The sequence below is a fragment of the Notolabrus celidotus genome, unplaced genomic scaffold (genome assembly GCF_009762535.1).
Source record: "Notolabrus celidotus isolate fNotCel1 unplaced genomic scaffold, fNotCel1.pri scaffold_303_arrow_ctg1, whole genome shotgun sequence".
Lineage (NCBI taxonomy): Eukaryota > Metazoa > Chordata > Actinopteri > Labriformes > Labridae > Notolabrus > Notolabrus celidotus.
Window position 1 is genome coordinate 20,338 of NW_023260137.1, and position 12,656 is coordinate 32,993.

At 44.9% G+C, this 12,656-nt stretch overlaps 1 protein-coding gene across 1 annotated transcript; it reads left to right on the plus strand.

Moving 5' to 3' along the window:
- The first annotated feature begins 2,089 nt into the window (after positions 1-2,089).
- LOC117809480 (trichohyalin-like) lies at positions 2,090-12,071 on the plus strand. The gene is made up of 2 exons (XM_034679043.1): positions 2,090-2,635; positions 11,229-12,071. Exons 1-2 carry the CDS (start codon positions 2,159-2,161, stop codon positions 11,982-11,984), a joined length of 1,233 nt encoding a protein of 410 aa, XP_034534934.1. The 5' UTR covers positions 2,090-2,158; the 3' UTR covers positions 11,985-12,071.
- Positions 12,072-12,656: the final 585 nt, after the last annotated feature.

Here is a 12,656-nt window from a genome sequence, read left to right on the forward strand (position 1 = left end):
TCTTATCCTTCTCCCTCGACTCCCGCTGTGTGAACACCGTCCTGAGTCTTTGTGTCGGACAAATGAAGCCATCAGGGAATTTAATGCCACTGTGATTAGAATAATAAAGAGGACACACACACACACACACACACACACACACACACACACACACACACACACACACACACACACACACACACACACACACACACCTCCCAGCTGCTCAGTCCTTCTCAGAGCTGTCCCAGACCGGCTCCTTAATGATTTGATAGTTCAGACACACGGTCAGGTCTTCGTCCTGCTCTCCGTCCTGCAGCTGCTTCCTCTGACGCTGCAGGTGGAGCTAAATGAAAACAGCATCATGAGATGATGGCTGAGGGATCAGGAAACAGTCTGCATGTCTCTGATTCCGGTCCAGACAGGAGAGGTCTGCAGGAAACCTGGAGTCCTCTCATTAACTGGACTCATATCAACAAAGAGAGACTCATTAAACGTGAAGATGTAAAACTCTGGATGTCGTCCGTCAGCTCAGAGGTCTGAGGAGGAACAGAGAGTTCAGTCTCTGCAGACCGGTGAGGATGATGCCACTCAAACTCACAGACCTGCAGAAGAAGAACACCTGTAACACCGTGGTCTGGGGTCTCATATCAAACACACACTCAGTCTGAGGTGGATCTGAACAAACGAGTGAGTCTGCACTGCAGGATGGGGTCTGCTCATGACCGAGCCGTGCAGACGTGGAGGAGGACAGCTGAGGAAACAGACTGTCTGACTTGTTGTTCCAAGTCTCTCTGCAGAACTCCAGAGAGAGAGAGCGTCTGCTTCTAAACGTCTCAGAGAAGGAAAGAGAAACTTTTACATGATGTGAGAGAAACTGCATCAGACGACTCACTGATTTAAAGTCAGACGTTTAGGAGAGGTGTCATCTTAAAAACCAAAGAAGAAGAAGAAGAAACAAACAGCATGAAGAATCAGATCTCTACGGACGGGTTTGAACTGAAGTCTCCTCATCACACACACATGCACACACACACACACACACACACACACACACGCACACACATAGGAAAATATATTCAGAGAGGAGATCTCAAAGTGTTTCATTTCTGTCTCCTAGACAACAATGAGATCTGTTTGAAAGCAAAATGAGACGATAGCTTATGTCTCCTGTTTCTCATTCTTGCCTCCAGAGACTAAGTCTCAGCTTAGTCTCCCTTTAGTTCAAAAGGAGATCTGGTCTGAATCTGAAATGGTTCTCAGGTATTTCTCAGGTGTTGTGACTCCTTTGAGCTCAGGTAGAGAAATCAGGGAGCTCTCTCAGTCTAACCTCATCCATTAGTTTTAGTCAGACTCAGTTTCTGTGTCTCAAGTTGAGCTCAGATGGAGCAAAGAAAGAGCCTGAGCTCATCTTTTCATCAACATTTATAGAGCCCTGCAAAATTAACATTTCAATGTGATTATCCACAAACTTACAATCCTCATTAAAACACGTGAACCACTTCAGGATCAGGACTTTAGATGTGAACTGATCTCTTCTTTGACTTCACAGTCTGGTCCTTCCTTTACAAGTCTGTGTGGAACAAAACCACTTCACTAAGATTTAGTGGATTTGAGAGAAACTGCAACAGATAGAGATTTCATCCCAGGTCTGACCGACCCTTTATTTCAAATATGGGCCTCTAAAGGGCCGACCAGATTTAGACAGGTTATTATGATTTAAGGGGAGGATTCTTTTGGGGCGCTGGTGGCCTATAGTGGTCTAAGCGCCCCACATACAGAGGCTACAGTCCTCGTTGTTGGGGTCACCGGTTCGATTCCAGGCAGGTCGACCATCTCCTGCATGTCTTCCCCCGCTCACTACTCCCCACATGTCCTGTCTCTCTTCAGCTGTCCTGTCATTAAAGGCAAAAAGACCAAAAATATATTTAAAACAAGAGAAGAAAATGATCCATTAATGAGATCTCTCAGTGAAGTCTGAAATAAGACTCATGTCATGGTCTCAACTATTTCTCCTGGTGGATTTTAGGAGAAAATAATGAGAACAATTAGAAACTTGAATGAGGCTGAAGAGAGAATCTCAATTCTGTCTCCAGAGACTACACAGAGACACACACACACACACACACACACACACACTGCCTGAAACCAGAGATTTAAGAGCATCAAGCAGCTTAAGATGGAGAACATGCAGAACCTGCAGGGACCCTACAAGTCAGCCATGAGACTGAAAGACTGCCAGCTGGAGAAGGAGGCTCTGGAGAAGCAGGTGGAGGAGCTGAAGATGCAGCTGCAGATCTCTGAGAACCACATCAGCTGTCTGGAGGAGAAGCTGCAGCAGACCGACCTGGAGGAACAGGGGGTCCGAGACCAGCCCCTGCAGAACCAAGAGGAGGACTCTACAGAGGAGACAAAGAGCAGGCGGCAGGAGGAGGACGTGCGGCTGCAAGGAGAGCTGGAGGAGACCAGGAGGGAGCTGGCTTACGAGAAGCACCTGAAAGAGAAGTACTTCCAGAAAGAGAAGGAGACCCGGGCCGAACTGGAGAGGCTGAGGGGGTTCACTGACCCGCAGGCCTCAAAGCTCGCCTCCAAGGTGAGAGCGAACATCAGGAGGAAGCCAAAGAAGATGCTTCAGAGGGAGTTCGAGGAGCTCAAGGTCTTTCACATCACATATTAAAAACAAGAGAAGAAAATGATCCATTAATGAGATCTCTCATTGAAGTCTGAAATCAGACTCATGTCATGGTCTCAACTATTTCTCCTGGTGGATTTTAGGAGAAACTAATGAGAACAATTAGAAACTTGAATGAGGCTGAAGAGAGAATCTCAATTCTGTCTCCAGAGACTACACAGAGACACACACACACACACACACACACACACACACACACACACACACACACACACACACACACACACACCATCTCTGTCTCTGTGTGGGAACACTGTGTGAGATCACGCTGACAGAACACAGCCTCAGCTTCAGGACCGGCTCGGTGTCAGACAGAGGTTACAGAGAAACGTCTCCAACAGGAAACTGAGGCGTGATTTTAAAAATGATGGATGATGAGGTCACAGCTCGGAGATGGAAAGTTATAATTATTGGAAAAAGTTGAATTTTATGATAAAGGCTCATCAGTGTGAGATAAAAGAGAAAGTTTGAGATTTAACATCTAAATTATGAAATAAAGAGTCATGATTATGAGATGAAGTCAGAGTTAAAAGACAGAAATGTCAGATTATGTGATGTAAAGTTCAGCTTGTGATAAAAAATCCAGATTATGAAATAAAAAATTGAATTATTACATTTTAAAAATGAAAAAATTCAAATTTTTGAGATAAAAATATGCATAAAAAATCATTTTCAGATCAAAAGTTGAAATTGTGAGATAAAGGTAATAATGAGTTTGAGATGCAAAAACACATTTTAGAGGAAGTTAATAATAAATATGAGATTTAACATTTAAATGATATAAAAAGCCATAATTATAAGATTGAAAAGTCAATAAATTATGAATTGAAATTCAAATTAAAAGTCAAACTTGTGAGATGAAATTCCTGGTAATGAATTAAAAAGTTGAATTAGTGAGTTATTAAAATGAGTAAAGTGAGAAAAAAACGTGTAAAGTCAAATAAATTCATTAAGAAATAATTTTCAATTAAAAAAAGTAGAGTTGTGAAAAAGAGATTTATAGATCAGAAAAAAAATCATTCCTAAAAATTCAAAAAGACTGAAATGTCAGATTATGTGATAAAAAAAAATCCAGATTATAAAATAAAAAGTAAGATTATTACATTTTAAGAATTAGAAAATTCTCAATTATGAGATAAAAATTCTAATTGAGAGAAAAAATATGCATAAAAATTTGGAAATTGTGAGATAAAGGTGATAATGAGTTTAAGACATAAAACACTTTTTGAGAAAGTAAGTAATAAATATGAGATTTAACATTTAAATTATGATCTAAAAAGACATAATTATAAGATTGAAAAGTCAATAAATTAATATATAAATATTAAAATCATAATTAAAATTCAAACTTGTGGGATGAAATTCCTGATTATGAAATTAATTGTTGAATTAGTGAATTATTAAAATGAGAAAAAAAACTCATAGCAGATAAAAAACAAAATGTGTAAAAAAAATCAAATAAATGCAGAAAATATATTTTTCAGATAAATAAAAGTTAGAATTGTGAGAAAGTTATTTATAGATTATAAAAAAATAATTCCTATCAGATAAAAATTCTAAATATGAGATAAAAGGTGAGAAAAGATTCTCTCTGTCTCATATTTCCAACTTTAACTCAGATTCTAGATTTATGATATATTTTTTTCTGTCTCCATAATTTGGACTTCTTTGTCTCTTCATCATAACTTACTCTCCCACAGTTTATACAGTCTTATTTTAGGGGTCCACAGAGTCTGAGGTGACAGTCTGCCTTTAGACCAGGTCTCATCGCCCGTCATCAGACTCTCCTGATCACAGACATGTCAGCGTTTTGTTTTCAGTAGCGCCCTCAAAGAGCTTCTGGAATCTTCTCCACTACCATTTCTCGTCCTCCATCAGTACGAGACTGAAACCTCTCAGAACATCTCAGAACAGATTCAACCCTTCATGTCCTCATGTCCTCTCTCTGTCATCGTACAGTGAAGCTGCAGAGCTCAGTGACACATCCAAAACAAGAGTCAGCTTCTGCACAGCTCCAAGAGTGAAGCCAGAGAGAGGTCAGAGGGTCGTACTCTGGGGGTGAAGACCCCCCAGGAGCTGCATGAATATTTAGAGGAGGGCGTGAATGATTTATGGAGTTTGATTTAAATATAAAAGGTTATGGAAACTGAAATGTTTGTGCGTTCAGTCAGACGTGTGTCAGAGATGAAGTTTAGACTCAGCCTGTTGAAGTCTGCAGAGTTTGAAAGGTTCACACGCTGCAGAAGTTAAAGACTGTGAGTTAACTTTGATCTGTTCCTCTTCTTTACCTTCAAACTCAAACACTCTTCACGTTATATAAGAACATTCCAGTGTGAGTTGGAAGCAGCAGCTCGTGCACGTGGTTTGGATCAGCTGTGTTCAGAGTGTGAGGTGTTGATTGACGGCGGCGGGGGGGAGGAGGGGAGGAGGAGGGGGAGGGGGCGTCCTCCTGTGTGGTCAGGATCGGTTTACCAGCAGCAGTTTGAGCTGTGAAAACACAGCGAGCAGTAAAATGCCCGGCATTCCTCGGCCACCAAATGGAGGTCGCCTGGTGACTTAGGTGGGACACATTCCTGACAGTCCAAACGCAGGAGGCGAGGGGGGATGGGGGGCGGTCTGAGGCTGGGAAGTAGGGTTTGAGTTTGAGGTTCCTGCAGAAGAGAACTTAGAGGAGCAAACATTTGAAGATGTGCAGACGGCTTCTGGATATCAGAGCTGAGGCGCTCTGCAGCTCTGAGACGTTTGCTCTTGTTTTGCGTCTGATTGAAGAGATGAGCTGTCGGCGTCTCCTCCCCCTGACAGAGATCATGTTTACTTGATTTAACCAAAAAGAATCTCTTTCAAAAGGCTGACCCGTCCAGGAGGTCATGATAAATATTGATGCTCTCTTTTAACATCAGAGTTTCCTCTCCAGAGCGAGCGAGCAGCAGCAGCTCTGATACAAAAGGAGGAAATGAAAACACTCGTGGATAAACGCAGACGTGAGGGCGAGCTCTGGACAGTCCCGGTCTAATTTGAGCTCTGGTCATAAAAATAACACGTCAAAGAAATATTAACAGACTTCATGTGCCGTCATGATATTTTTAGGTCATCCTGAGCTAACATTGGCTGTTTCCCTCATCAGAGGCGGGACTTGTGTCAAAGTAAAGTATCAGGCTGTTCTGCTTCAAGGGTTTCATTCTCTAAGAATTAAACTCATGAGATTTAAACATCAGCACTCCGTCTCATGTGTGAGTGTGAGCAGTTTTTATTCATCTCTGTGAAAGAGAAGCTCTTGTTGAAATATGAAGTAATATGGTTGTATGTGCAGATCCAGCATCATTTCATCCCCGAGTTATATGTGACGTCTGGTTTATCTGGAAGCCAAAGATCTTTGGTTGAGTAGTTAAGATCCGGTTGAAGAAGAAAACACATTCTGTTTCCACTTCATTCAAATCACACATCTCTCAGAGTCCCATTTTCTTTTGTAATGTGCAAATTATGATGACCTCAGAGAGATAATGTTTCAACAAACTGCCTGTAAAAAGCCTGAAACATGGTGGTGGACAGATGTGCAAAAACATAATTGATTGTTTCATTTTGACGTTTTTAAAATCACTAATTTAGTATGAAAAGCTGTAAAAGAAGAAAAGATAGTCTCTTTAAGTAGTCTGCATTTTTATTTGTATTATTTATTTGATTTGTTTTCATATTCTCCCTCAGTTTCCTTACAAGCAGTGATCGTGCCGTGCACTCTGGGCTGTATGAGTTCATGGTGTCTTGTAAGCCCATGTGGGCTGGCTTATGATTGTATGCATGACACAATAATAACATAAAAACTTCAAACTTTATTCATTTAAATTTAGTTCTGCAGTCATTTTGTATTTATTCAACTTTTATTTATTGAAATTGTATTTTTTATATATTTTTATTTATTTGTCTTCTTTTTTTATTTTTTGCCCTTCATGAAAAGTACAGGGCAAAACAAGTCTTATCAAGTCTTCTTCTTCTTCTTCTTCTTCTTCTTCAAGTCTTCTTCTTCTTCTTCTTCTTCTTCTTCTTCTTCTTCTTCTTCTTCTTCTTCTTCTTCTTCTTCTTCTTCTTCCTTCTTCGTCTTCTTCTTCTTCTCCTTCTTCTTCTTTTCTTCTCTTCTCCTTCTTTTCTCTCTTCTTCTTCTTCTTCTTCTCTCTTCTCTTCTTCTTCTTTTCTTCTCCTTCTCCTTCTTCTTCTTCCTTCTTTCTTCTTTCCTTCTTTCTTCTTCTTCTTTTCTTCTTCTTTTCTTCTCTCCTTCTTCTTCTTCTTCTCCTTCTCTTTCTTCTCTTTCTTCTCTTCTCTCATTCTTCTTCTTCTTCTCCTTCTCCTTTCTTCTTCTTCTTCTCTTCTCCTTCTTCTTTCTTCTTCTCCTTCTTCTTCTCTCTCTTTCTTCTCCTTCTTCTTCTCTTCTCTTCTTCTTCTCCTTCTCTCTTCTCTTCTCTTCTTCTCTTCTTCTTCTTCTTTCTCTTCTCTTCTTCTTCTCTTCTTCCTTCTTCTTCTTCTTCTTCTTCTTCTTCTTCTTCTTCTTCTTCTTCTTATCCTCCTCCTCCTCCTCCTTCTCTTCTTCTCCTCCTCCTCCTCCTCCTCCTTCTTCTTCTTCTTCTTCTTCTTCTTCTTCTTCTCCTCCTCCTCCTCCTCCTCCTCCTCTTCCTTCTTCTTCTTCTTCTCCTTCTTCTTCTTCTCCTTCTTATTATTAATAACTTGGGAAACCTCACTGAGATTTAAAATCTCCTCAAGAACAGCTTCCTGGCCGAGATCAGCAGCAGCAGCACGCTCCGTCAAAGCGTCCACAAGCTGCTGGATCTTCCTCTGAAACCTTCACTCTCCTTTTAAAAACTTAAAGGAGACCGGCTCACTCAGACTGGGTGTCTCCTCCAGCAGAGTCCAGCCTGCAGGAGCGGCGTACCTGAAACTCTTTATCCCCACACTGCGGCTTGTAATGGGGAAAAAGTACTTCATGCCAAACCCTGCAAAGGTACTAAAGCCGGGCCAACCTGGACTAAAACAGTCGGTGCCGCCCCCTTCCAAAGGTGAGCTGCTGTCATCCCTCACATATCCTGCAGCACTGATCCCTCCAGCTGTAGAGGACGGTCACAGTTCCTCTCTCTCTCTCTGTGTGTGTGAGGTGGTTGTTTGTGAATGATCAGTGTTTTTGGATGATGCTCATTTTCATAGAAAGGAGCTGAGTCTGTTTATCTAAGGGTGTGCTAACTGTGCGCTGCACTGTGTGAGATCGATGGTATCTTGGCCTTCAGTGTGGGTTAAAGGTTAAACCTGAGATCTCATCCAAACACAGTGAGGAGGACTCAGCTGCAGGAACATGAAAACAACCATGTGCATGTTTCCTCCCCAGTATGAGCTGACATCAGGAGGAACTCACTGCTCAGAGTATATACTTCATGTAGATCCAGACTCTTCTTCTCTCCTCTTCCTCTGCAGGACTGAGTGTGTGTTGTCAGATGGAGGTCACAGTGTTCTGTTGAACGCTCATTAACCACAGAGGATGTTCTCTCTCTCTCTCTCACCCTCAGACCACCGTGTCAGGTCGACAGTGTGAAAACCCGACAGGAGAATCATTCATTCAGCCGGCTGCTTGTTCACTGCTTCTCCTCGTCTGCGTGGCGCGGAGTCACGCCGACCCCGTGATGTAACCGCCGCTCTGACTCTCGTGGTCACACGGCGGACGGTTTCTCAGAGCTCTGACCGACTTTTACCATTTATGTAAACCCTCTCTGCTCTCTGTTACGTAAGACTCTCCAGCCTTCTTTGGGTAAAGAAAACAACCCGGTGGAATGTGACTTTTGGTCCGTGAGGGGCAAATATGTGTAACAGCAAGGCGGGAGGTATTTTCAGAGCGTTTTAACCCTTTGTTCGCCTCACTTCCTGTTTGTAGCGGCACACAAAGAAAGAAGGAATTCAAGGTGGAAGTGCCCGCAGAGATATGAGCGTACAGCTGACTGTGACTCAGACTCTGCGTACAGGAAGAGTAAATTTATCCTGACATGCTGAGAAACAGGAATGTGAACTGTTGCAGTGTGATGAGGAAATAAATCCCTCAATGCAACAGGAATCAGGTGGATTGATTCTGGGATTGCAGGAGCTGTTGTTTTGCAGCTGCACAGCACATGCCTCAGTCTGCAGCAGCGCGGGCTGCAGAACCACAGGATCTGAAAACACACATGCAGCAGCAGGTCGTTTAAAGAGAGGCCTCAGAGCTGCAGGGATGTGGACTTTAAAGACCCGCTGCTTTCAAAGCTTTGCTTCAGTCTCTTCAGTGATTTACAGAAGTCTCCGCCTCGCGTTTGGACGCCCTCTAATTTGCTTCCACTTTTAAAGTAGCCACCAATTAGCCGAGGCCGCTCTGACCGACAGAGAGCTGAGGGCTGAGCTTCAAAACACTCCCTGCAAGCACCAGAGGCCTGAATGTGAGAAAGAACACGTCCACTGGGATGTACTGAAAAACCCAGGTCAGAGGGAGGGAGGCAGAGCATCAGGGAGGGGAGGCAGAGCATCAGGGAGGAGAAGGAGAGCATCAGGGAGGAGAAGGAGAGCATCAGGGAGGGGAGGCAGAGCATCAGGGAGGAGAAGGAGAGCATCAGGGAGGAGAAGGAGAGCATGAGTGAGGAGGAGGAGAGCATCAGGGAGGAGAGGGAGAGCATCAGGGGGGAGAGGGAGAGCATCAGGGAGGAGAGGGAGAGCATCAGGGAGGAGAAGGAGAGCATCAGGGGGGAGAGGGAGAGCATGAGTGAGGAGAAGGAGAGCATCAGGGAGGAGAGGGAGAGCATCAGGGGGGAGAGGGAGAGCATGAGTGAGGAGAAGGAGAGCATCAGGGAGGAGAGGGAGAGCATCAGGGGGGAGAGGGAGAGCATCAGGGGGGAGAGGGAGAGCATCAGAGAGGAGAAGGAGAGCATGAGTGAGGAGGAGAACATGAGGGAGGAGAAGGAGAGCATCAGAGAGGAGAAGGAGAGCATGAGGGAGGAGAAGGAGAGCATCAGGGAGGAGAGGGAGAGCATGAGTGAGGAGAAGGGGAGCATCAGGGAGGAGAGGGAGAGCATCAGGGAGGAGAGGGAGAGCATGAGTGAGGAGAGGGAGAGCATGAGTGAGGAGAGTGAGGAGAGGGAGAGCATCAGGGAGGAGAAGGAGAGCATGAGTGAGGAGAAGGAGAGCATCAGGGAGGAGAAGGAGAGCATCAGGGAGGAGAGGGAGAGCATGAGTGAGGACAGGGAGAGCATCAGAGAGGAGAAGGAGAGCATGAGTGAGGAGAAGAAGAGCATGAGGGAGGAGAAGGAGAGCATCAGGGAGGAGAAGGAGAGCATCAAGGAGGAGAAGGAGAGCATCAGGGAGGAGAAGGAGAGCATCAGGGAGGAGAAGGAGAGCATCAAGGAGGAGAAGGAGAGCATCAAGGAGGAGAAGGAGAGCATCAGGGAGGAGAAGGAGAGCATCAGGGAGGAAGAGAGCATCAGGGAGGAGAGCATCAGGGAGGAGAGCATCAGGGAGGAGAGCATCAGGCAGAAGGAGAGCATGAGGGAGGAGAAGGAGAGCATCAGGGAGGAGAAGGAGAGCATGAGTGAGGAGGAGAGCATGAGGGAGGAGAAGGAGAGCATGAGGGAGGAGAAGCAACTATCTTCAGATGTAGCTCATACATGTAACTCCTGTTTACAGCAGGTTAAGGGTTAAAGGGAGGTAGGATTAGGGGGCGTGGCCTCTTTGAGTGACAGGTGGGATCTGTTCGCGGTGTTAAAGCTTGTTTATGATCTGGTTCATCTGATTATTAATATAAACGATGAGTAGATTTGTTATGTAATCTTGTTGTTGTCTTGGCAACCAGCAGCTCGGCTCAGTGACTTCCTGTTTCCTCCTCTGGTTGCTACAGTGACAGCAAGAATCCAAAACATGCCCTGGTGTTATGATTCTAGATTTTGAGGCTTCATGAGGTTTTTATGGAGAGATTTGAAACATCACACAAACATCCAGAGATGTTCCCACGGTGAGGACAGTTTCAAACACACACACACACACACACACACTGCCTCAAAACCAGAGATTTAAGAGCATCAAGCAGCTTAAGATGGAGAACATGGAGAACCTGCAGGGACCCTACAAGTCAGCCATGAGACTGAAAGACTGCCAGCTGGAGAAGGAGGCTCTGGAGAAGCAGGTGGAGGAGCTGAAGATGCAGCTGCAGATCTCTGAGAACCACATCAGCTGTCTGGAGGAGAAGCTGCAGCAGACCGACCTGGAGGAACAGGGGGCCCGAGACCAGCCCCTGCAGAACCAAGAGGAGGACTCTACAGAGGAGACAAAGAGCAGGCGGCAGGAGGAGGACGTGAGGCTGCAAGGAGAGCTGAAGGAGACCAGGAGGGAGCTGGCTTACGAGAAGCACCTGAAAGAGAAGTACTTCCAGAAAGAGAAGGAGACCCGGGCCGAACTAGAGAGGCTGAGGGGGTTCACTGACCCGCAGGCCTCAAAGCTCGCCTCCAAGGTGAGAGCAAACATCAGGAGGAAGCCAAAGAAGATGCTTCAGAGGGAGTTCGAGGAGCTCAAGGTCTTTCACATCTCCATGGTGGAGAGTCTGAAAGCACAGTGTCAAGATCTCCAACAGAAGCTGGACGTGTCCTACCCGAGGATCAGAGACCAGCTGGAGGAGGAGCAGGAGAAGAGCAAGGAGGTGGAGGAGCAGCTGAAGACCAAGAGCGAGGATCTGCTGAAACTCCAGGCTGAGCTGGAGAACATGACGCTGAAGCAGAGTCAGACTGAAGCTCAGCTCCACCTGAAGGAGGAGGAGATCAAGACGCTACAGAAACACATATCAGACAAGCTGAAGGAGCTCCGAGAGAAGATGAGTCACCTGGAAGTGGAGCAGGAGCGGGTCACTCAGAGCATCCAGACTCCAGACCAGGAGGAGGTCCTGCAGACCCTGGACGCCTCAGGGATCCCCGACCTGGAGAGAAACATCAAGAAGATGATGAAGAAGCAGCTTCAGAAAGAGTTTGAGAAGCTCAGAATGTCTCTGGGGAATTCAGCTGACACCAAAACTCATCACCAGCTGCTGCTAGCTTCAAACGACTGCATCCTGCGGCATGACGACCTGCTGCTGTCCGGCTGTAAGAGGGACAGGGAGCTGCTGCAGCTCAGGCAGGACGTCCGGACCCTGAAGGGAGACGCTCTGAAGCAGAAAGAGGAGCTGAGGAAACTTAAAGAGAAGCTGAAGAGGCTGGAGCGGACCAACGAGGAGGGGATCCAGGCCGCCAGAGGCTCAGGACTGAACACATCCAGGGAGACGCCCTCCATGCTGGACTGAACGTGGAGCTTCTGGAGGGACCAGGATCTGCAAGAGGCGACAACCTTTATCCAAAGACATATTCAATAAACCACCACAGAGATATAATCAGTGTTTCAGTTCTGTCATGCAGGGAACACATTTATTTATGTATTATTTAAAGGGAGCGTGCATATTAATGAACACTTCTGTAAATATGACAGAGTTAGCCATAAGGCTAGTTTACATCTGTAGTCCCTTGTCAGATGTTAAAAAGACTCCCTACAAAGATCAACATTAAACAAAGATAACAGAGGAAATACAATCAGAATCAGAAGGTAGAGGAGAAACCAAAACACTAACAAACAAACAAACAAGAGAAGAAAAGAAACCAACTTAAACATTACATATTGACTGCTGTTTTTAATAACAGAGGTCAAACACATTCAAACACACTGAACTAAACTGGATCAGAAGATGATCCTTCAAGCTCATATTTAGAATCCAAACACAAACAGGTTTTCATCCTTCAGGTTTTCATGAACTCAAACCTCTTTTTTATTGTATTTACCTCCCTGGATGCATCACAGGCAGCTTATCATCTGTGCACAGTGTTCAGTTCTGTTAGTGGACTCACAATGCACAAGAGGAAAAACTGAACAAGCTCTTTTCAGACGGACTGAATAAGAACAGAGTTTTCAGGTTTCTACATTT

What these genes read in the sequence shown, in the direction of transcription:
- LOC117809480 (XM_034679043.1), top strand. Translation starts at nt 2,159, where the DNA reads ATGGAGAACATGCAGAACCTGCAGGGACCCTACAAGTCAGCCATGAGA. An exon ending in GGGAGTTCGAGGAGCTCAAG is followed by an intron (nt 2,636 to 11,228) that starts GTCTTTCACATC and finishes GAGGAGCTCAAG; the next exon opens with GTCTTTCACATCTCCATGGT.